The 23,901-nt window shown below is 40.4% G+C and overlaps 1 protein-coding gene and 1 pseudogene across 5 annotated transcripts in view; one reads left to right on the forward strand and one right to left on the reverse strand.

The window, feature by feature from the left end:
* The window catches only part of Jmjd1c (jumonji domain containing 1C), a 155,083-nt gene extending 133,342 nt beyond the window's left edge, over window positions 1-21,741 (forward strand). For all 5 annotated transcript variants that reach the window (XM_021173855.3, XM_029482356.2, XM_029482355.2 and 2 more), the window contains 14 exons: window positions 91-243; window positions 3,583-3,672; window positions 4,285-4,412; window positions 4,727-4,937; window positions 5,339-5,553; window positions 6,168-6,446; window positions 9,237-9,405; window positions 10,248-10,338; window positions 10,973-11,103; window positions 11,502-11,624; window positions 13,439-13,578; window positions 15,019-15,195; window positions 19,842-19,973; window positions 20,864-21,741. In XM_021173855.3, coding sequence (XP_021029514.1) covers window positions 91-243; window positions 3,583-3,672; window positions 4,285-4,412; window positions 4,727-4,937; window positions 5,339-5,553; window positions 6,168-6,446; window positions 9,237-9,405; window positions 10,248-10,338; window positions 10,973-11,103; window positions 11,502-11,624; window positions 13,439-13,578; window positions 15,019-15,195; window positions 19,842-19,973; window positions 20,864-20,953 — 2,129 coding nt within the window. In that variant the 3' untranslated portion in view covers window positions 20,954-21,741. The remainder of the gene's footprint in view (window positions 1-90; window positions 244-3,582; window positions 3,673-4,284; window positions 4,413-4,726; window positions 4,938-5,338; window positions 5,554-6,167; window positions 6,447-9,236; window positions 9,406-10,247; window positions 10,339-10,972; window positions 11,104-11,501; window positions 11,625-13,438; window positions 13,579-15,018; window positions 15,196-19,841; window positions 19,974-20,863) is intronic.
* On the reverse strand, window positions 1,244-1,344 carry LOC115032177 (U6 spliceosomal RNA; annotated as a pseudogene).
* Window positions 21,742-23,901: the final 2,160 nt, after the last annotated feature.

Raw genomic sequence — 23,901 nt, forward strand, 5'->3', positions numbered from 1 at the left:
TGATTGTCACTCATTTCTGCTGTAATTTAGCCAAAAGTACACCAAACAGACCATGCCTGCCTTTCAAGTTCTGCTTTCTTTCCTTTTCAGCCAAAATTGCATGGAAAAGGGCAGTTCGAGGTGTCCGGGAGATGTGCGATGCATGCGAGGCCACGCTGTTCAATGTCCACTGGGTCTGCCGCAAGTGTGGATTTGTGGCTTGCTTGGACTGTTACAAGGCCAAGGAAAGGAAGAGTTCTAGAGGTAGGCACATAGTCTAATGAGAGTAAGTGGGGATCCTCTGTGTTGCTTATGCCCTTCCTTACTTGTGGGTGCATTGCCTTGAGGAAATTCGTAACATTTGGGGAAGCAGCAGCAGCAGTAGTCAATTCACTTTGCTAGTGTTTGCCTTTGGAATGAAGCTCCATCCTCATGTTTGAACCCCATCCACCCACTGAAGCCCAACCTGCAATGGATCCACTTGGAGGCAGAATTTCTTCAGTCACCAAATTCAAATATTAGTTGAGGCTTCGTACCTCCAGTTCACAGTTCCTGATATCTTTCTAGAATCTCTTAATTCAACAGTCATTCAAGTTAAGTCATACTTGAATACTACATATCACTCTATAATGTTTAAACAAATTTATTAGAATATCCTGTCATTTATTCACTTTACATCCCGGTCGCTGGCTCCCTCTCTCCCCCTTCTGTTGTGAGAGGGTAGGGTATCACCCCATCCTGGCTCATCAAGTCTTTACAAGGAACAGGCCCATCCTCTACCACTGAGACTGACAAGGCCTTGTAGTTTCTTGCAGACAGGATGAATTTTGTGTTGAAAGTTGTGTGAGTGAGTTGGTGTCCTATCACTACTGGGGTTCCTGTCTGGATACAGGTTCTTTGTTCCTACTGATCGGATCTCAGCTAATGTTACTACCATACACTCCTGGGAGCCTCCCTCATCCCAGATCTCTGGCAAGTCTTAGGGATGCCCATCCCCACCAACCTCTGATTTCCAATCTTTTCTTGGCCATCTCTCCTGTTTCTCCCAACATCTGATCCTGACCACCCCCCACCTCCACCCCCACTACCCCTCCTCATCCCCTCAGCCAATTCCCTCCCTCCTTCCTGCCTCCTATGACTTAACCCTTCCTTCCTGTTTAGATTCTTTGAGTTTTTGGATTGCAACCTGGGTATCCTGTACTTATGGCTGATAATCCACTTATCATAAGTGAATACATACTATTCATATCCTTTTGGGTCTAGATTACCTTACTCAGGATTCCTGAATTCTCGTGTCGTCCTTGTGCAGGGGCCATGCTAATCCTCTCTGTCTTGTTCCAGTTTATGTGCTGCCAAATTGAGCACTGTTGTCTGTCCATCTTCTTTCTTGGCTCTTGTTTTTGCTTTTTATTTTCATTTTTGTTTTTGTTTTCTTAAACAGGGTTTCTCTGTGTGGTCCTGTCTATCCTGGAACTCACTCTGTAAACTCAGGGATCTGCTTGTCTCTGCCTCCCAAATGCTGGTGTGCCACTATATCCAGCTATAGCATAGGTCTTAAAGACTGAAGAAAAAAAATATTTTTATTACAGATAATGAAAACTTTTGTATAATTTTTCTCATAAAATGGTATTAGTATTTCACTTGTTAATATAGTTGATGATACAGTTTTAAAAGGAAGTTACTAAAAGCATCAAAAGTGTTGACGGCTAGTCAGAAGTTTAGTATGTAAGGTTAGTGGTAGAACACTTGTCTAACATGTACAAGACTTGGGGATTCAGGATATCTAATGGAGAAAATACATTGTATAGTTGTAGTAGTACATGTTCTGGAAATTGAGGTAGGAGGATTAGCTTGGGTTCAAGTTCATCCAGGGGTGTAGAGTAAGACCCTGTTGAGAGAGAGAGAGAGAGAGAGAGAGAGAGAGAGAGAGAGAGAGAGAGAGAGAGAGAGAGAGAGAGAGAAGATAGGTAGGATAGATAAAAAGTTTACATAAGGCTGTTTAAGTAGCTACAATAGTGGTATTCTGTCCTGAGTGAAGAGGTGAAGTGATTATAGACTTGTGTCCTTGGCTTGTGTATTAGGAGAAGAGCCATGTCTTAGCCGTGATGTATTTTCCATTGTTAAAGTTACCCCACTCTCTCAACCCTTTTCTTCTTATACATGTTTACTACCAATAAGACCTGAGTATTTCAGAAAATCTACAGCTATTTTTCCCTTGGATATAAAGTAAATATAAGTAAATGATGTAACCATGTTAAAAAATTCATCTTGACATTAAAATAACTTCCTAGGGTCTGGGGCTGCAGCTAAGAGATGGGGTAGATAGGAGGTCCTGTTTGATGTACAGAATGTAATATCATCAAAATGCATTTTGACAACTTTGAGATGTAACACTTCATTTTCTAGTTCTGTAGGTCTTTTGTTTTCCTTTGTCAGATTTTGGAAATCGATTTTATTTTGCTATAGTTTGTCCACCCCACAGCCTTGTCCTACGTGAAGATTTCTTCACCCTTTTTAAACATGGTGTAATCTTTATAATAAATGCAGACAGCACTGCCATAAGCTTCCATAGGGCTCTGTTTGGGAACTATATATCACTTATGACAGACCGTGTCAGTCTCTCAGGTATATGACATGTGCCTTCCTTTATGTCATTGGACTTTTCCATTGACTGCTTTCATAAACTCACAGAGAGAGGATAGGTGTGGTCCATATGTTACATAGTGTCCATCAGCTTAAGTGACTGCAGTATACACAACATTTATAGGTTCCTTTTCAGGTTTGGGAAAGAAAACTTGTAAAGGTCGCATTTGAAGTTTATTTACTAAATTAATTTCAGTTAGGATTTTTGTGAAGTAATTGTAGAAATTATGCTGAACTGCTTGAGCTTTGTACATTTTTGTTTGGTTGTTGTTTTGTTTTAGAGCCACATTGTAAGTGGCTACTTGTGTCATTAGTTCATCATGTTCCCTGAGATACATGGAGTGCCGCATGCTGTGCCTCACAGTGCAACTACATGAAGGGAGCCTCGTATAAGATCAACAGTAGCAATTAATACTGACTCTATATCGTGTCCTCTTTTTGCTGTCTTAACTGTTTTTGTGTTCTCCTTGCATGTTGGCAATAATTGTACCCATGGCTTTATACATGTTAGATACAGGCTGACCCCAAGCCTCATGCCAGCATTCATTGAACAGTAGCAAAAGAAGTCAGTGCTGCCTAAAACTTATCTCAATATAAGAAGTCTAACAGAATGTACAGCTGTTCTACAAAGAAAATAGCTAAGAGCTAAAGAAGATTAATTACAGTTTGGGATTAGACAAAAAGGAGAAGTGACCCCTATAAAAACAATAGGAGAGAATAGTTGTTTTAGAAAGTGTTATCGAACCACTCCACTATTCTTGCTGCCTCAATCAATGCTTTGATCAAGATTCACTGCGTGGTAGTTTGGGGGTTATTTTTGGTTTTGTTTTTTGTTTTTTTCTGACTTTAACAACAGAACAAAATACAATAGAAAACTACATTTTCAATTTTCTATAACTATACAATGGTCACGTTTATAATTAAAAATGTGAACTTGGAACAAGATCTGTTGTCTTACAGATAAAGAGCTGTATGCTTGGATGAAGTGTGTGAAAGGCCAGCCCCATGACCATAAGCATCTGATGCCGACTCAGATTATCCCTGGCTCTGGTGAGTCTCCTCTGTGTTAGAGGTCCTGAGCACTGTGGGTAGGAAGAGCACTTAGAGCTGTGGTAGTTGGGTGTGGCAGTTTGTGCCTGTGACCTCAGCATTTGACACGCTGGAGTGTTTATGTGTTTGAGGACAGCCTTGCTTAGTAACATACATAGCTTGTATTCATGTGTTCCTCCTCCCCCAACCCTGCCTCCCCAAACAAACAAACAAGTACCTAATAAAATGGAAAAATATGGTTTAACTAATATTGAATTGTCTTGTTCAAAATTAAAGGATCACTTAAATTTAATAAAGATTGCAGGGAAAAAAAAATCGTTCTTCCCAGACTTAGTGAAGAAAGCTGCATAGAAACTATGATGTAGAGAAATTGGATAATGGTATAGTTTGGGTCACACTGATGCTCCCTACAAAGAAGTTTTAAGTATTCTGATATCTTAATAATTGGACAGTAAGGAAATGAATATAGATTTGGTTGGTGGTTCTGTGATGCCTAGATATCTGTGATAGTACTGACTAATTCTGCCTGCTCAGAGGTTCTTAAACATAGCAAGGAGAGTGTGCTCTTAACAGCCAATGCTAATCTCTACTAACTGTTGTTTTATTTTCCAGTGTTGACAGACCTTCTTGATGCCATGCACATTCTTAGGGAAAAATATGGTATTAAATCCCATTGTCACTGTACAAACAGACAGAATTTACAAGGTGGAAATGTTCCTACAATGAATGGTGTGTCTCAAGTAAGTAGAAAAGTCTCTGTTCACACACAACACAACAGTTACAGAATTTTAGATTCGGGTGTTTGAAACTCAGGTAATACGGAGACATTGTAGATATGCTTTTAATCACAGCAGCTAGGAATCTGGGGCAGGATTGCTGTGAATTTAGTTTCTAGGCTAGCCTGAGATATACTGTGGGTCTGTCTCAAAAAGGGGGCAAAAGCTCTACTCTAGGGTTTGTGTTTCTATATTACTGTGTAAATTTCTTATGACTACTTTTAACTGCTGAGTGATTGAGGAAACAGTGGTAAATGTTCAAGTGTCTTACCTTATAGGTTCTACAGAATGTTCTTCACCACAATAATAAAACTTCTGTGTGCCTGCCTGAGTCTCAGCAGCAGAACACCCCTCAGAAATCTCAGACTAATGGCAACAGTAGCCCTGGAAGTTCTAGCACAGATAGCAGGTTGACACCTCCAGAGTCCCAGTCACCACTGCACTGGCTAGCTGATCTTGCTGAGCAAAAATCCAGAGAGGAAAAACAAGGTAACTTTGCCCACTCCAGTTTGTGCTGAAGGGCTTCATGCTAGTGTCCTTACTGCACATGGCCTGTAAATTACTTTGCTTTCTGCTTTATTTCATTGATAGCTTAGGATCAAGAAAGTATTTGTTCTTTTTTATTTGGAGCCAGCCCTCCTAAGATTGATATCAAAATTAGCTACATACTCATTTATGAATGAGGTCTACAAAACTGTCAGAGCACCATGTTATAAATTAACTATAGTTTCTGCTAGCATTTGACCATCTTTATTCACAACAGAGACAGCTAACAAGTCTGAGGTTCTGAGAAAGGCCAACGTTGTTACAATAAATAAAATGCAAAGAATCTATTGTTTCTATACTACAGTATTAAATGTATGCACAATTTTTGTTAAATTTTATTTCAGAAAACAAAGAATTTACTCTTGAAAGGGAAATCAAAGAAGATGGAGACCAAGATGCCTCTGATTCTCCAAATGGCAGCACATCACCTCCAGCATCCCAGAGCAACGAACAGGGTTCAACCCTACGTGATTTGCTGACTACAACAGCTGGCAAGCTTCGAGTGGGCTCTACAGACGCTGGCATTGCCTTTGCGCCAGTATATTCAATGGGAGCCTCAGTGAGTGTGCCAGCTAATTTTTGTGTGTTAGATTTGGTTTTGTACATGCTGTCCAAGTGCTCTAAAATTTAGCTGCCTGCACCTTCGGCCTCTACTTTTAAGTTTGGCCCTTAAGTTTATATAGAGATTTGATAGTTAGCTATGGTTCTAACAAAACAGATGCAGATGAAATAAAATGTGCTAAATTGCTAGGCCTGTTCTCATTCAAGTTGTAACTTCAGAGCTAAAGTTTTGTGTATTTTCATGTTAAGTGCTGGAGAAGGATGGTTCTGTGAGTCCGGAGAGCTCTAGGATGAGTTTTCACAAGGTGAATGTTGTGTTTGTAGTGGGGGAAGAATCAGAACCATATGCGAGTGTGCAAGTGTCTATGGCGTGCTTGCAAAGCAAGGTTTTTTAATTATCAAAAGCAGAAAGCAGAATAATTTCCTAAGAAGATGATGTTATAGATGCTTTTAAATTGTGTGGAGAATTCTTATCCCTGCATCCTTTATGGGAGGTCCACACCAGTGTGAAAACCAGGGTGCTGTGCTTCTGAGTCCTCGGAGCTGCTGGTTTGTTGCATTACCAAACTTCGGCACTCATTGTTTTCAGAAGTTTTCTGCTTTTCTTAATAGAGTGGCAAAGGTGGCCGGACTATGCCTAACATTCTTGATGACATCATTGCTTCAGTTGTTGAAAACAAAATTCCACCAAATAAAACCTCCAAGATCAATATAAAATCAGAGCCTCATGAAGAACCCAAAGAAAGCAGTCTGCCTGCCACGGACGAAAGCAATAAGTCTTATCGTGACATACCACATTCTTGGATCTGTGACCAGCATATTTTATGGCTTAAAGATTACAAGAATAGTAATAACTGGAAGCTTTTCAAAGAGTGCTGGAAACAAGGACAGGTATGTATGGCAAACTCCATGGACTGAGAAGTAGGCAGAACACGTAGTTTCTCCTATGGGGAAAAGAAGAACCACAAAATAACAGATTACCAAAATTATTATTTCTGGATTTCTGCTTTTGTCCAGATGTATGTAATTTTACAAGGAAGTAGAGTATTTGTCAAGTAGTTTTAGTTTAGTGAATAGATATTAGTAATATATTTACAAGATTAATTTTTTCTTGTTCTGATTTGTGTTTCTAGTATGTTTATATTAAAAGTAATTGTCTTGAACTGATGAAAATGTAGGTGTTTTTCCTTTCAATGCTAGAGAAGTTTTTAAAATAGTATTTTTGTTTTGTTTGGCTTGTGTGTTTGTTTTTGATCTTTAGTAGGCTTTGGGTAGAAGCAAAGTCCTGTGCAGTAAGTACTAAAGCATATGCTTCCACTGGTGAGCACCCTGCCTTCAGCAAATCTTCCATTCAGTTTTGGGTATTGGAGAGAGGGTCCTTCTTTCTGTGTAGCTTTGGCTGTCCTGGAACTCCCTTCGTAGACAAGGATAGCCTTGAACCTACAGAAATCTGCCTACTTCTGCCTCCAAATTGCTGGGATAAGAGGCATGTGCCACCACACACCTAGCCTTCATTTTATCATATCTTAAATACAAAGTTCGATTACTTCTTTGTGCCCAGATAAAACTGGTTTTCCATATGATCAAAGTTCTGACTTAATGCTTTATATGTACTTTCAATAATGTCAAGTACTTATATTCATAAAAAATTATGAACAGTCTTAATTACTGGCCTCAGAATATTAATATTGCTTAATTTGTTTCTTCCTCTTTGAAAAATTACTAGACTTTTGTTTTTATCCACTATGTGCTATCTGTATGCTTGTGTTTGTATAGTTAGTCAGTGGGCAGCTTTTTGCAGTCAGTTCTCTCCTTCCACCTTGTAGATTTTGGGCATTAGACTTGAGCAGCTCCGTTATCAGCTGCACCACGTCAGCAGCCACACTGAGGATGTCATTAGGAGGCTTTGGGAATGTGACTAAGAACCATTTCCTACCGTGATTCTCAGTCTTTCAGTGAGCACTTTGCTACTCTTTGAACTTTTGCTAGTTGCCCAAGGAAGGAGTTAATATGCACTAGTTATTGCTGAACTCTAGAACCTAGAAGAGTGTGCTAAAGAAATTCACAACTTAAAGTATTCACAATGCAAGGTTCATAAATATCTAGGAATGTTAACATACATTACAGGCAGCAGCTATGTATTATTGGATATTCCAAGATAATAATCCGAGAGGTGAGAAGTCTTATTAAGGGTTATTGAGGTATTTCAGAAGGATGATGACAGTAACTTTAGCTTCTACTTGAAATTATTTTAATATACCATTTAGTTGTCTTTTTACGGATCGTTAAATGACTTAACTGGGAGTACTTTTATATAGAAACTGTAGTATGTGAATTGCCAGCAACAGTTACCTAATATCTGGACCTATCTTAAGAGCTGAACGTGTGATTAACTGATGGAAACAATATTTAATGGAGCATTCAACTAAATTTCTTGATGGGTTTTGTTTTGTTTTTGTTTTATGTGTGTGGGTGTTTTGCTTGCATTTATGTCTGTGCCCCACTTGCATGGCTGGTGCCTGTGAAGGCCAGAAGAGGGCATTGGATCCCTTGAAACTAGAGTTACAGATGCTTGTGAACCACTATGTAGGTGCTGGGAATCAAACCCACGTCTTCTGCAAGAGCAGCCAGTGCTATTAACTGCTGAGCCATCTCTGTAGCCCTTTGATTTGTTATAAGACGGTCTCACTATGTAGCCCCAGCTGGCCTGGAACTCATTGTGTAGACCAGAGTGATTGGGGTGAATCTTAAAAAATAATCCTGTGTCATTAACTTTTTTTAATTTGAGGCATTTCTTTAATGATGAAGTTTTAATGTTTTAGAAAGTTAATGTCTTTTAGAGAGTCTTATAAGTCAGATTTTTAGTTTCTCTGTACTGTAGAACTATTTTATTGGAGTAAAAGCTGAATAATGTATCAGCCAAACAATTAAACATAGAGGTATTTTAATGTAATTTATTAGAGTTTGTAGAAGTAGTAATCTTTAGTTACTGGTATTTTTTAGTTAAACAGTGTTATAAAATTTGAATTCATGAGATCTAAAAGGCAGGATTCATTTACAGTCAATCATTCCGCTGACAGTATGGTATTCTACCTGTTCCTAGTGTTGTTATCCAGACCCTTCTAGAGGTAAAAGAACATGTGCTTGTAGTATTGTAAGTTCCGTGTCCACTGTGGTTTGATCTTTTTTTCCCCAGTGTTACTGCACAATTACAAATAGCTTATACAGCATCTATAGGAAGTTTGCCTATGAATAAAGCAATCTCCTAAAATATTTCTGCAACCCATAAATGCAATATTCACTTAACTTTCTGAAAAGTACTTTCCATTGAAATTTTCATATAAAACTGCCATTTTGTTGGGTACAGTGGCACGTGTAAATCTCTGCACTCAAAAAACTGAAGCCGGGGGACTGCTTATGCTACACTGCAAAAACCAGGTGTCAAAATACAATAGAGACCAAGTAAACAAACAAATGTCTCCATTCCTGCTGCAGCATCTTCCATTGTTCTCATTCATATGCAAGCATCGTTCAAGCCCAGAGCTATTGAGTAGCCTCCATTATTTTTACAAATTTGCCAGTAGAGCTGAAACTTAGCAGTGCCATCCACTTGCATGTACACTGAAGCTTTGAAGTGTTTAGGCACCTTTTAACTATTATTTATTTGTGTTTATTCATAAGCCTGCAGTGGTTTCCGGTGTGCATAAGAAAATGAACATTAGCTTGTGGAAGGCAGAATCAATTAGTCTGGATTTTGGAGACCACCAAGCTGATCTCCTCAACTGCAAAGACAGCATTGTTTCCAATGCCAACGTTAAGGAGTTCTGGGATGGTTTTGAAGAAGTGTCAAGTATGTTGTTTTTCACTGTTGTCTCCCCCATGTAACCTTAAGATAATACCTTGATAATGCGACTTCAATTCTTCACCTGGGCAGCATCTGTATTAACATTGTTATTCAGGAGAGAGGGACAGAGACACACACATCTGGGGGTAGTGACACACAGCTGTATCTCAGCACATGCTTAAGCAGAAAGAGACAGGGAGCTGTAGAGTCCTAGGTCATCCTTGGCTACTTAGTGAATTTGAGGCCAGCTGAGCTAATTCAGACCCTATCTATAAAAGACAAAATATTTGGAAATAAAATAGTGGTTCATAATCCTAACTCTAGTCCTGATTTTCTTTAACTTGGACATAACTTATGCTGTATTTCCTAATGGAATTTTGGTAACTCCCTAAAATTGTGGAAATTATATCGTTTATGTTAAATACTTTGAAAATTAAAAACTATTAATGTAAGACTATTCTTAATAAATATAAATAATTCTGAAGAGCCATTTCTTTTAGATACTAAAAGTAGTTCATGCATGTATCCCATAGTAAACTCTTGGGGCTGGAGAGAGGGCTCAACAGCTCTTGGAGAGGACCGGACTTTGGTAGCTCACAGCTGTCTTCAAGTAACGTCAGGTCCAGGAGATCCAATGTTCTCTTCAAACTTCCTTGTATATCCACACACACACATGAATACATGCACACAGCCCATCCAAAATGCGTTAATGCTGCTTGAATACATGAGGGGGAAAATGGCCAACCAATGCCCACGAAGCATCTACAATTCAATCATTGACATTCTTTCTCAAATTCTAATAAAAAGGCCTAAGTTATATTTTCAGTAACTAGCTTCTGTCTTTATAGAACGTCAAAAAAACAAAGGTGGAGAAACAGTAGTATTAAAATTGAAAGACTGCCCATCTGGGGAAGACTTCAAGACCATGATGCCAACAAGGTAATGTGTTGGGGGAGGTTAAGCTGGGCTTGTTCCCAGCCTATTCAGTAACTACTGCTGAACCATAGTTGTCTTTGGTTTCTACTTTTTGTTTTGTCTTGTTTTTTCCTCAATAAAGATAAATAACCCAAAAGCCTCATCAAGGTGGAGACTTGTACTGAGGAAGTATTGTTAGGGCGTTGTGTCTGCTATAGGCCTCCCTCTTTCTGGATCTTGTACCTAATCGGTTGTGTTTAGGGAAGTGTAATTGAAACATTAGTATTTAGCATGCTGTATGCCTCCCTCCTACAGTTTACACTCTGAAGGCATTCTAGAATAGTATTGCCTAGTTTGAGGAAAGGGTATTACAGTGTTCTTCACAACTTAAGAATTTTGTACCAGTCAGTGGTGTTGCATGCCTTTAATCTTAGCCCTTGTTAGGCAGAGGCAGAGGCAAGCAGATCTCTGAATTCAAGGTCAGCCTGGTCTACAGAATGAGTTCCAGGACACCCAGTGCTACATGGAGAAACCCTGTCTTAAAAAAAAAAAAAAAAAACAACCTCAAAAACTAAAAAAGAAAAAATAATTTTGTCCTTCCAAATATTTTAAATGCAAGTCTATATTTTAAAAAAAAAAACTGTATTGTTATCTTTAGATATGAAGACTTTTTAAGATGTCTGCCATTGCCAGAATATTGCAACCCAGAAGGGAAATTCAATTTGGCCTCCCATTTGCCAGGGTTCTTTGTACGCCCTGATCTAGGACCCAGGCTGTGCAGTGCCTATGGTAAGTATATGTTTACATTTCTCTTTAAGTTGAGACTCTGTGGGAGGATAACAGACTGTAGTCCAGAAGCCACTTGTCCAGTGACTTTACCTGTTACTAAAACCTGTTCTTTAAGTAATGTTATTGAAACCCTTCTTAATATCAAATAATACTATACGAATTGGCAGGTAGTATACTTAAGTAATACTTCATAATTCCTCGTAACATTTCTACGTATTTTTACTGAATTGTTTTGTATGTGGCCTTTCCATTGATAGTTTTAGGAGCTAGTGTTTATCACAAGGCAAATAAACCAGACTTGTAATTAGTTTGTTGTGATAGATTGTTGTGTGGGCATAAATCTGTGCTTTATCAGATGCAAACAGTGCACTGCAGTAAACGACCTCACGTCCACACAGGTGTTGCTGCTGCTAAGGATCATGATATAGGAACCACAAATCTTCACATTGAAGCTTCTGATGTTGTCAATGTCCTAGTCTATGTCGGCATAGCAAAAGGAAATGGCGTCCTCTCAAAAGCAGGTAAAGGAACCTAAGGAGCAGCTGAGGCGAGGCTGGGGTGTGGGCTGGCCCAGATGGGAGGGGTCTGACCTTTGACACTTAAAGTTACTTCTCCTGTTCTTATGCACAAGGAATTGTAATGTTAAAGGTAGATGTTTTTATTTGACCCTTTGCTTTTACTAAGTGCTGTATTTATGAGTGCATTTTGTTATGCTGAATAGGCACCAGCTCTTGGGGGGGATGTGAAGTGCCATTTGCAATTGTGATCACATGCACAGCCTCCTCCCCCACCCCCCACCCCGGGTTCAGAAGGAAAAGAAGGCTTTTAGATACAAGCAGCCATTTTCCTGTATTCATAGATTTTACTTTCTATTCTTTAAAACTTTGTTCTACCATCTATCTAAGTCATCCTTTTCATATGTGAAGTCATGGCTGTTAACCTTTTCTCTCCACTGACTTTCTTTACAGTAGGTGTGTATTGCTTGCTGAGGGATTTTGTGCCTAGTGTCGGTGACACTGCAGTTAGAAAATAAGAACAGACTCTTCAACAATTATTTTCCTTCTCAGAAGTGAAAGTTTTAGGGGGCATGTATATATAACAAGACAAATCAACTCAAATTGTAGTTAAATTGTTGGTGTTGGCATAATATTTGCAAATTATGAGATACATCCAGCACGCTGCAATAAAGGGCCTCATTTCCCTGTCTCTCTACCTCAGTCGCTCTGTTTTCCTGCCCTCCACACACACTGCATTATTCCAGCGCATCCAGGCTTGTCTGGATATGTGGTTGAATTAACTGTTTCTCTAAGCTTTTGGCTATAAGGAAGTAGTTCTCATACACACTGAATTTGATATACATTTGACAGTAATATATGATCTCAACTTTCTCACCACTGGAAGTCTTTGAATGCTTAGCTCCTTAATTTTCCTTTTTTTTTACTACATTGAAACTCCCCCAAGCCTGTTCAGCCCAGATCCTAGAGGGTCAGTGGCACATTGGAGTTGTAGTCCTCAGCGCTAATCCAGAGATAGAAACTACTTTTGGTTCCGGTGACACATCTCTGATGCTGCACTTAGTTGCCTCTTTTATGTCAGTCCACTGTCTGTCTGTCTGTGCATATGATTGCCCTTGTAAGTGTATGACATGCGTGCAGTACTCTTTGTAGCCAGCAGAGGGTGTAGGATCCACTGGAACTGCAGTTAAAAATGGCCATGTGGGTGCTGGAACGGAAGCAAACATGGCCTCTGCTAGAGCAGCAAGGACTCTTAGCTGTGGAATCATTTCTGTGGCCCACTGTATGTTAGTACACTGTCACTGTCTCAGAGGGGGCATCAAACCCCATTACAAATGGTTGTGAGCCACCATGTGGTTGCTGGGAATTGAACTCTGGAAGAGCAGTCGGTACTCTTGGCTACAAAACCATCTCTCCAGCCCTACTTTTTTTTTTCTTTTGAAACTAAATTTCTAGCTCGAGAGTAGATTCTCTGTCTCTGAAGCAAACAATCGCGAAATCATTCTTTCTCTTCCTGTGGACACATGCGTCTCAGACTCAGGCCTTTGCTCCCCCTAACAATTTGAAATTATAAAACTAGGTTTAACAATGAGAGTACTGACCTCTAGCCCTGCAGGGGAAGAGAGAATAGTGGGTCACATTCCAGACTTTGTTGAATGGCAAATTCCACGGCAGTCCGTGCTACATATGGGGGGGGGGGATTACAAAATATACAAACAAAAGGCAAAAGAAAAGGCCTTCCGCGCGGGTAATCAGTCTTAGAAGGTTATGCTTTTAGGTAGCCGTTACTGACCCATTGAAAATAATTTCCTGTGTTTCAGGAATACTTAAGAAATTTGAAGAAGAAGAATTAGATGATGTTTTAAGAAAAAGATTAAAGGATTCAAGTGAAATCCCTGGTGCTCTATGGCATATTTATGCTGGAAAAGATGTTGACAAGATAAGGGAATTTCTTCAAAAGGTATAACTGAGACGTCAAAACATCCCACTCCTGCCTTGAGCGTGGACTGTCTGTCTTTTTGGCATTCTGCAATATACAGATCAGTTAAATAATTTTTAAGGTTTTTTTTTTTTTTTTTAGTTTTTTGTTAATTTCAAAGGGCCCTTTATGTGGAACTGGAACAATGGCTCAGTAGTTAAGATTGCTTGGTGTTCTTTCAGAGAATTCAGATATGTTCCTAGCACCCGCATGGCAGCTCATACCCATCTGTGCCAAGGGACTGGAAACCCTCTTCTGGCCTCTTAGAGCAGCAGGCACAGATGTGGTGCACAAGCATGCATGTAGGCAAAACAGTCAAACACGTAAAGTGTAAAAAAATAAGTAAAGAGTTTTTCAGAAGTGCTGTCTCTTGGTTTTAAAGCCATTGTGTTTTGCTCATCTTCTTGATTTAAATGTTTCTGGGATCTATATAAAGAATCCTTACAAGTTACCACCTTGTACCAAAATCCCTGAAAGTGTTTTAACGTAAAATACAGTAATTGTGCTTCTTTGTTTTTTGTTTTGTTTTGTTTTGTTTTTTTGTTTTCGAGACAGGGTTTCTCTGTATAACCCTGGCTGTCCTGGAACTCACTTTGTAGACCAGGTTGGCCTCCCACTCGGAAATCCGAGTGCTGGGATTAAAGGGGTGTGCCACCACGCCCGGCAGTAATTGTGCTTCTTAAATCCAGTTTTTCATTAACTATTAATAGTTTCTTGAAATAGATTTTTGATGGGTCAGGTTGCTGTATCTACAAGAGTTACTCATTTTTGTATGTGTGTGTAAGGGCTTTTGAAATCCATGTGCATGGGGTTTGGCTTTGGAGAGAAAAGGAGGGAGGCAAATGGTTTTCTCTCATCTGTGTGGTGAGGAAGTAAATGTGAGGAGCCAACTGGATGAGAGCATCGTAGGAGGGACGTCGTGTGTCAGTGTCATAACTGCAAAGTGCTGTTAAACAGATTTCCATTCTGTAGGTCTGACTGTCCTGGAACCCACTTTGTAGAACAAGTAGGCCTTTAACTCAGACATCCAGCTGCCTCTGCCTCTAGAGTGCTGGGGTAAAACCACTACACAGCCCAGCCTTCCTTACTTTCTTAGAATTCAGAACAGTCATTAACTTTTTTGTTTGCTCTGAGGTTTATTTTCATTTTTCTGTGTATAGATGTTTTGCTAGCTTTCTTGTCTGTGTCCCTGTGTAGACAGTGACCGAGGATGCATTACAGATGTTGTGAGCTGCTGTTGCTGCTGACAGTCAAACCCAGATCCTCTGCAAGCATAGCCAGGACGATTAACCACTGGGCCGTCTCTCAGTCCTTAGCCGTTGTTTTATTAAGAGTATGAGAGCAAAAGCCCAATACAAGTAATGAAGATTTTTTTCCAGTTCCTTAAGTTGGTATGCACAATTTTATTTTAACCTATCCCAGATTTCAAAAGAACAAGGCCTTGAAGTTCTGCCAGAGCATGATCCAATCCGGGACCAAAGCTGGTATGTGAATAGAAAGCTCCGCCAGAGACTGCTTGAGGAATATGGGGTGAGAGCCTGCACTCTGATTCAGTTCCTTGGTGATGCCATTGTTTTGCCAGCAGGAACACTTCACCAGGTACATATTTATGTGATTGTAACTTCTCTGTACTGAAAAGAACTGATTTGAGGGGAAATTTACTCTGTATATAGATAAAAAATATCAAAGAATGTTACATAGGAAAATGCACATCACCATTGCATTTCCACTAGAATGGTATTTATTTATAGTATTTGAAACCTAAAGCAGTTAAACACTTTGAGAGCTTAAGCTGTTGACTTAAGCTAGATTGCCAGTTTACACATTCTCCCCACTTGGCTATGAAGAAGCTGCCCACTGCACATGCTCACCAGCTCTGTAGAGAGCATGGAGAGCAGTTGGGCTTTGAATTTGTGAACATTTTGCTTCTCAGTGGCATGCTAGGATAATTAATTCTAACATTTAATGAAAGATAGTGTACAATTTATATAGCTATCTACCCACAGAACTTACAATGTACATTAATACCTAGCATGGCAGTGATGGCCACCTGTACCCCCTGGCTAGGGAGGCTGAAACAGGAGGATCACAAATTCAAGGCCCACCTGGGCTACATAGCTTGGGGTTCGGAACAAGCAAAGAAGTAAGAAAGTAGATGCAGTTTTTGCATCAGTAGGGAGACATGCAGTGCTGGGAAGAATGGCCTAGAACCCTAGATGGCGGTGGGTAATGAAGTGTGGAAGGAAAACCTGAGGTACCTGCCTCCCAGAAGGAACCATCGATAGTGAGGGGGGGCTCTGATCAGTTGCCTTTATTAAGGGAAGTTTCTTTATTACTCTTGTCACTGTGTTGCATGTATAGTAGTGACAAATACTCCTTAGTTTTAATAGTGGGTGCTTTTTAAAAAGGTAGTCAGATTCATCATTCTTAGATCTTAAATATCATTTGTGAGACTAAAATATCACACAGTAATATGGCTTGAACTGTCCTAGAAAGTATAGGTTGGTTGTTTCTCATGGATTCATGATCATTCAGGGATGTTAATCAATGTCATTCATGTTGAGTTGGGACTCAGAGCTCCCCTATATGTCACTTATTTGTACTGCCTCATCAGAAAGTGGCTAACTTGTACATGAATGTAAATTACTTGAAGAAAAGTGTCTATGGTAGAAGAAATGTAGCAGACTGCTTTGATAATAGGGGAGAGATGTACTTGGAGGTTCTTGTTTACATGTGTAGCTTCTTAAGTATCAGGGTTATTGTGCTGCTTTGAGTCATGTGAGCCAAGCTGGCCTCCTGTCAGCCTTCCAAGTACCGGGTTGTTTGAAAGAGTCTTGCTTGTAGACCTGGCTCTCTTTGAACGCAGTGGTTTTGCTGCCTCTTGCTCCCAAATGCTGGGGTTACAGGTGTGTGCCATTGCATCTCATTTCAGTGCTGAGCTTCCAAAGATGACCATTGAGGCGGCCATTCTTTGTTATGGCACGGCTTTGTAAATTATGTACTCATGTGTTAATGTGCATGGGTATTAACCATATGTAAGCTGGCAACTTAACTCACAGTAGTACCTGTTCTTAACCACTGAGCCACCTTTCTTACCCACAATAAATACTCAGTAACTCTGGCTTTTCTTTACAATGAATTTTAGCATCATCAATAATGTTTAGAACCGTGGTCTATTTTGTTGCTAGTGAGCTGTGGCAGCACGGGGATTTGAGGAGGAGAGAGTTCGGGCTTTCCAACTGCAATACATTTGGGTTGTTTTTAATTTCAGACAATAAATAAATATAAATATTTACAGGTAGGCTTCTATACCAACATGGTCTTTCACTTGGTAAATATTGGCTAGTGGGATTTGCCTAGTTAAATGATAAATGTACAACTAGCTTTTAAGAAGCTCCCTCTGTCCTCTAAAATGGTTGGCCCTTTCCCCACGGGTGTGTTTTATTTTCTCTGCTTCCTTGCTAGCCCTTGCTCCTTTGAGATGTATTTTTTAGCCTGTGGTTGGGGTGTGAAGGAAAGGACATGGTTTGAAATGGTGATGGTGTTTTGTTATTTCGGTGGGGCTGGCTTCAGATGTGCAGCAGTCTGATGACGAATTCCTTTCTGGGAGGCTTAGTCACACACAGGTGCCATACCCCACTCCAGTATTTCTGATCTTTGGAAGTCTGGTTGGGAGGAACATGAGCTTTCACATTTCTGATAGTGATGTTACCACCTGGGACCTACACTTTGATAGATGTTCAGACTGAACCGTGTGACACTGCTTCTCTCGGACTAACACTGCCAGGACAGCAGCAGGATGGCGTTTCTAACCTCTGAGCAGTGACTGGGGAGAAACAGAGTCTCTCCCTTCCCCCCCACCCCCACCCCCACCTCCCAGTCCACAACAGGGACAGAAACAGAAAGGAAAAGAACATAAAGAGAAATATATCTTTATTAATAAGTTTGCCCTTAGTTTCTAGACTAGTTCAGCATTGTGACTTGATATTTTTAAGAGTTGCAAATTGTCTGCAGAAGAAATTGTCCAGAAGAAATGCATGGCAAAACCTTCTCACATAATATCTTCCCGACAACCAAATACTGTACCAAGATAATGAAGAACCCCTTTTTAAAAGATGACACTCTGTCTATAAAGGTGAAAGGCTTTGTTTTCCTCCCTCCCTCCCTCCTTAGAATCCCAGCCAGGATGACTAGTGGCTTGGATGGGTAAAGAGAGGGCATGAATGGAATGGGAACTCAGTGCTGTTCTGCTTTAGAGCTGGATCTCAAGCCTTCCTCAAGATACACCACATAGCGGTTATCAGAAACATACAGTCCTGTGAGCAGGAATAGAAGTTCACAGTCTGAAAAACAGTTTAAAGCAGCCATAAATTGTCAGTGCTGACACAGCCTCTCTGAGCTCTGGGCAGTGACACAAAGTTCAGAAGAGCCAGGAGGCACTTTTAAAAGAAAGTCTCTTTAAGGAAATCTCTGTCAGCACACAGCTAACCACTGGGGGAAAAAAAAAATGGGAAAGTTCTTTCCTGACCACGCCCAGGAAGAAATAGAGCCTTTTCAGAGACTCTACAAGTGGTGAGAAGGACTGCTGCAGCTCTCAGTGACCGGGACCCAGCGCTTGGGTAAAGGGAAGATGCTTACTTACCAGAGCTCACATAGTAATGTGCAGATGCCCAGCCCTCGGACTTATAGACAACTCAGAGAGCAAACCACAAGGACGGTGGATGAAGAGAATGAAAAGAACAAGACATTGAACAAAAGATGGAAGTGAGAGCTACAACTGATTTTAGGTCATGCTAGAGCTAAACATACCAAAGGTAACATGCTAAGACTCCTGAAGGACTCACTCTCCCCACAGCATGCCCAGATAAGACATAGGAGACCCAGGGCATTGGAGACTATGTAGCTGGTATGAGAGTTACTGTAGCAGTGTAAAGCATCTGTTAGACAAGACATCACAGGAGTTGGCCTCCTGTTGACTTGCCATTTATTGGCTGATTTGTCTTGGGACAGGAGCTGAGCACCTCATCCATAGTCTACTGTTGTGAATAGAGCATCTGTTCTACAGACATAAGGAAGACCCAGGGAGACATGTGAGGCTCCCACTGTTACTCTCCAGAGGAACCAGCATCCCAGTGAGCCCAGAAACAGAGCGCTTACTTTATGATGCTACCCGCTTGTCACTAGAGGCCAGTGCTTGAGTTAACCAACTCTGCAGACTTCAGCAGCTGCTCAGGTGGTCGTGTGTCCAGAGGAGGGATTGCAGCCCCTCTGGAGTCCCATCCCTATCATCAGTTAGACTCTGCCACAGTCTCCATTTCCCACTTCCTCTCTGCCTCATCTCACTCTTCCCAATTACATTTGTTTTGCAAACTTCAAAACTAGACTAAATGGAAGTGCTTAGTTTTTCAGTTGTTCCTTCTTTCCCAGGAATTTTTATGGCGTTTTAAAACATCATTTGAAGACAACCTAAAGACAATTTTAAAATCTCACATTAGATCCACTTGGGCCTTCCTTCCTCTGCTATACAAAGCATTAAGAGAAAGCAGTTATTAGGAACAAGGATGTACAGAAGGTGTAACTGCTAAACAAATGGCATGTGCTGACTGGCTCCTGAAGAAAAACCTTTTAGTCAACAACACGAATTTGAAAAACTTAGACTAAAGTCACCTGAGATCAGAGAATCTCTTTAATTGGCTAATTTGAAACAAAGGCACAAATAAAACTTCTAGAACTGTTCTGAAACTCCTGTATGGCCAGTAGATTAAGTGGAACTAACGTTCTGCCCCCGGTGCCGACCGAGTAAATGAACTAAGTTGCATTTCCTTTCTGCTCTTGATCGGAGAGTTAATACTGCCATGACCAACAGGGGACAGCAACAGCACAGACCAAGTGCTCCTTGCAGCCTCCCGTTAGTGTTTTCAAATAACACATGTTTAATAATCCACCTACACATATTGATAAATTAGGATCTTACTAGCCTCTCCAAAGGATTCCTGGAAAAGTCATTTGTTTTTATCATTTAAAAATACTTCATTTACAAAGTCACTTCACATGAAGCTTTTTGGTGACATAACTTCCTCATTAAAGTGTGGTCTTAAGCTCTGAAATCCATTTGTTGTTCTGAGAAAATTCTCTGCAGAGTTATTCTTTCTATTTATTCAGTTCACACAGCTTGGCTTTTCTCTGCTTCCACTGTGACCAACTGTTCTAAACGTTGCATTTCACCTTCTTTCCTTTTTGAATAGGTACAAAATTTTCACAGCTGTATTCAGGTGACCGAAGATTTTGTCTCTCCAGAACATCTTGTACAGTCGTTTCACTTAACACAGGAGCTGAGGCTTTTGAAGGAAGAAATCAATTACGACGATAAACTCCAGGTAAGGAGTGTTCAGAGGAGATCTAAGGTTGTTTTGGGTTTTTTTTGGCTTTGTTATTGGATGAGAGAAGGGGTTGTTGGTTTGAATTTTTTTTTGTTACCCGCCTCAAGACAGGGTTTTTCTGTATAGCCCTGGCTGGCCTCGAACTCAGAAATCCATCTGCCTCTGCCTCTGCCTCTCAAGTGCTGGGATTAAAGGCGTGTGCCACCACTGCCAGGCTTGTTTGTTTGATTTTTATACTCAGAGAGCAGGATATATGAACTCCAGCTTAGGCAGCTGTTTCTGTCTTAGCACACTAGGACAACCACAGTCAAGACAGCTCGGCTTGATGGGTGCTAATACCCACCCTGCATTTTGGTGCTCTAAGGTTGTTTTTTTTTTTTTAAAGTTTATATGTGTACATTGTAGCTGTCAGACGCACCAGAAGAGGGCATCAGATTCCATCCCATTACAGATGGTTGTGAGCTACCATGTGGCTGCTGGGAATTGAACTCAAGACCTCTGGATGAGCAGTCTGTGCTCTTAACCACTGAGCCATCTCTCCAGCTCTGCTTTGAGCGTTTATGTTTCCTGTCTTACGTTTGCTCCTCAATTCCCTTAAAATTAAAGCTATCACTTTGCTTTTTAAACAGGCATATAGTGCATGCTCTGTAGTCGCGGCACTCAGGAGGCTGCTGCCAGAGGATTGCTGAGCTACAGTGAAGTCGTGTGTGTGTGTGTGTGTGTGTGTGTGTGTGTGTGTGTGTGTGTGTGTGTGTGTGTGAGAGAGAGAGAGAGACAGAGAGAGAGACAGAGAGAGACAGAGAGAGACAGAGAGAGACAGAGAGAGACAGAGAGATGTTGTTTTTAATCTAGCAGCAGATCGGTGACAGTAAATATGTCTCTTTTAGGTTAAGAATATCTTGTACCATGCAGTCAAGGAAATGGTGAGAGCTTTGAAGATGCATGAAGATGAAGTAGAGGATATGGAAGACACCTAAGTGCGGTTGGAACTGGGATGCCCCTTGAGTGACGCTAGGTCTGACTTAAGCTCCATTAAACCATCAGTGCCAAGAAATTCTCTTTGTAGTAATTACTTGCTACTGACACCATACCAGTATAGCATTATGCCACAGCCCCTGTGATTCAATGCTAGCTATAAACCAAGCTAAATTTAAAAGCAGCACTATATAGCTGTTCCTGTATCATAGTGTATATGATGTTTGTGAAGATGCCAGATTTAAAATGATGTATTTATTTTTGGTAAAAAAAAAAAAAAATCTATGCTATATTGTTGATCAAGTGTAAATGTGCTGTTGTACAGTTTAATAAAATAACTGATATTTTTCACTACATTGAGACAGTTACTGTGAGACTAGGACACACCAGCTGTTGCCTGCGTTTGGGAAATTGCTGGATTGCACAGCAGTCACGTCATAATCAGAAAATTACTGCCAAATAATTGTAAAATGTGTAAAATACAGAGTACATAAAGTAGATACTAAACTCAGACACTTCAATATTTTGTTGAAGCTATTGACTGTACAATTAAACATTTCTCAAAAGGTGTAATTTATTTAAAATTGTCTCATTTTGGTAAAATTTATGTGAAGTTTTAAAGCTAAATATTAAACTTAATATGCTATGTAAATATATACATATATACATTTAAGGATGTATTTTTTTAAAACATTGGCTTGCTTTTGTTAAAGTGCAAGTGTTACATATGGCTTTGTACATTACAGTTGAAAGGGGTTTTACATTTTCCATTAAAAGACTTTATCAAGAAGCTGGATGTTTACAGTTCTCCCTCTCTGGTTTGACACTGCTGGGATAAAGTGGAGCTTGCAGCCACAGGCTGTGTCTAGGAGCCCTGCCTCTCATTGTGTGGCTCTGCCAAGTTTGTTCAGTTTCTGTAGCTGATCACTGTCCCTCCTGGATAGCCTTTGCCACTGAAGTCTGTGGTTCTGCGCCGACACCTGCTGGTGTTGAGAAGGCGGAACCCAAGTTAGCCACTTTGCACTTGATGTTTCACTCAGCTTCACTCAGCCTGCTGCGCCACACCTTTTACCCCAGGCAAGCTTCAGCCAGGAGTCTGGGCACCTCACTTCACTTTAATAACTGCCTGACACAGGACCCAGGGAGGTGGGGGAGGCTAAGTGCTTGCCAGGAGAAAGTTAGGCTATAGACCAGGTTACAAGTGAGCTATGCACTTAGTGCACTGTCAGATGTGCCTCGGCTGCCTTTGCCATGTGTCCTGGCTCTCCTGAAGCTTGGTGTGCACTTCATCAGGCTGGTCTCAGACTCACAGATGCTCCTGCCTCCTGCCTCCTGAGTGCTAGCATTAAAGGCATGCGCCACCAGACCTGGTCTGATTAAATTTTGATAGGAAATTAGTTTAAAGCCATGGTATTAGTTCTGGGTATTTCTACTTTCTGATCGAAGGTCCTGGAGAAGTACAATCCTTGTGGTATTTTCTCCCAGAAAGCTCTTGCTTCTGGCTATACCCGAGGCTCCTTTTAACTGTCCTACAAAAAAGGATTTAAAGCCTGGCAATGGTGGTATGCACGACTTTAATCCCAGCACTTGGGAGGCAGAGGCAGGTGCATTCCTGGTCTACATGGTGAGTTCAGGACAGCCAGGGCTACACAGAGAAACCCTGTCTCAAAAGAACCAAAAAAAAAAAAAAAAAAAAAAAGGATTTGAGTACAGCAGAAGGCAAGTGATACATTAAGCCAGGCTACAATGGTTTTGTGAGCAAAGTGCTTCTTGTAGCCATAATTGAAGAAATGGCATAGTCCGTGCTAGTGACCGGATGCTTCTTAACCCCCGGCAGAGAGAACACAGCATTTACATCACCAAACACATTTGTAGACTTGGGAAGGCTGGAGAGTCAGCGCTTTGGGTTCTCTTCTGGCTACTGGAGCAATATTTTTGTGTGGGGGTGTTATGTGCATGTGGGTGGAGGTCAGATCACAAGCTGGAGTTTGTTCTCAAGAGCCATCAACTTTTTTTTTTTTTTTTTTTTTGGAGACATTTAACTGACTGACCAGTAAGCTTCAAGGATCTTCCTATTTCCATCTCCCCAGCACTGAGATTACAGACATTTGGCTTTTTATGCCTGAGATTTATGTAGCAATTGCTCAGCAACGAGACCAACAGAACTATCTCCCCAGCCCCGGAGCAACACTTAACATGTCCCAGTGCTATCCCTTTGATTGCTCTGTTGTTCCTCCTATGAAGACATCTTACTGTGTCCGTTTCCCTTGTGTCTTAGGTTTTCCTTTGCTGTGAAGAGACATCATAACTTTTAATTGGTTTCATCATCATCATGGTGGGAAGTATGATAGCATGTGCGCAGTCATGGTGCCAAAGGAGCTGAGAGTTTTACATCCAGATCTGCAGAGAGTAGGAAGTGAACTGGCTTGAATTTCAGCCACTTATGTGGCTCCTGGCCATCTATAACTCTAACTCCAAGGGATCGTCCACTCTCTTTTGGACTCTGTATACATATCTGCACTTAGGTACACACACACACACAAATCTTTTTTCTTAGAGGCAAAATTTATGAACAAGGACTATAAAGTTAATATAAGATCATATTTTCTAATATCCTTTGGGGAGAAAAGCACAAGAATTTAAAATAGCTTAAAAATTCTTTTCAGAATATTAGCCATAATAAAGTAAAATAAATTTGATACAATAGGACTATATTTCTTCCAGAAAGCAAGTTCCACTGTTGAATCATATTTCTGAGTTACATTTTAGTTATGTATATAGTTATATAGGTGTTTCTAATAAACAGACTTTAAGTTCAGAAAATTAAGATGTCAGAGCATATAACGATTGGACCAAAGTAAAAGACATCTTTTCAGCATCTTTTGTAGTTTTTGAAACCCACAATTTTAAAAAGCTAAGACTTGTTATTTAAAAAGCCTTTCCCATTATG

Source organism: Mus caroli, unplaced genomic scaffold, assembly GCF_978045245.1.
Source record: "Mus caroli unplaced genomic scaffold, Mus_caroli_1 scaffold_9, whole genome shotgun sequence".
Lineage (NCBI taxonomy): Eukaryota > Metazoa > Chordata > Mammalia > Rodentia > Muridae > Mus > Mus caroli.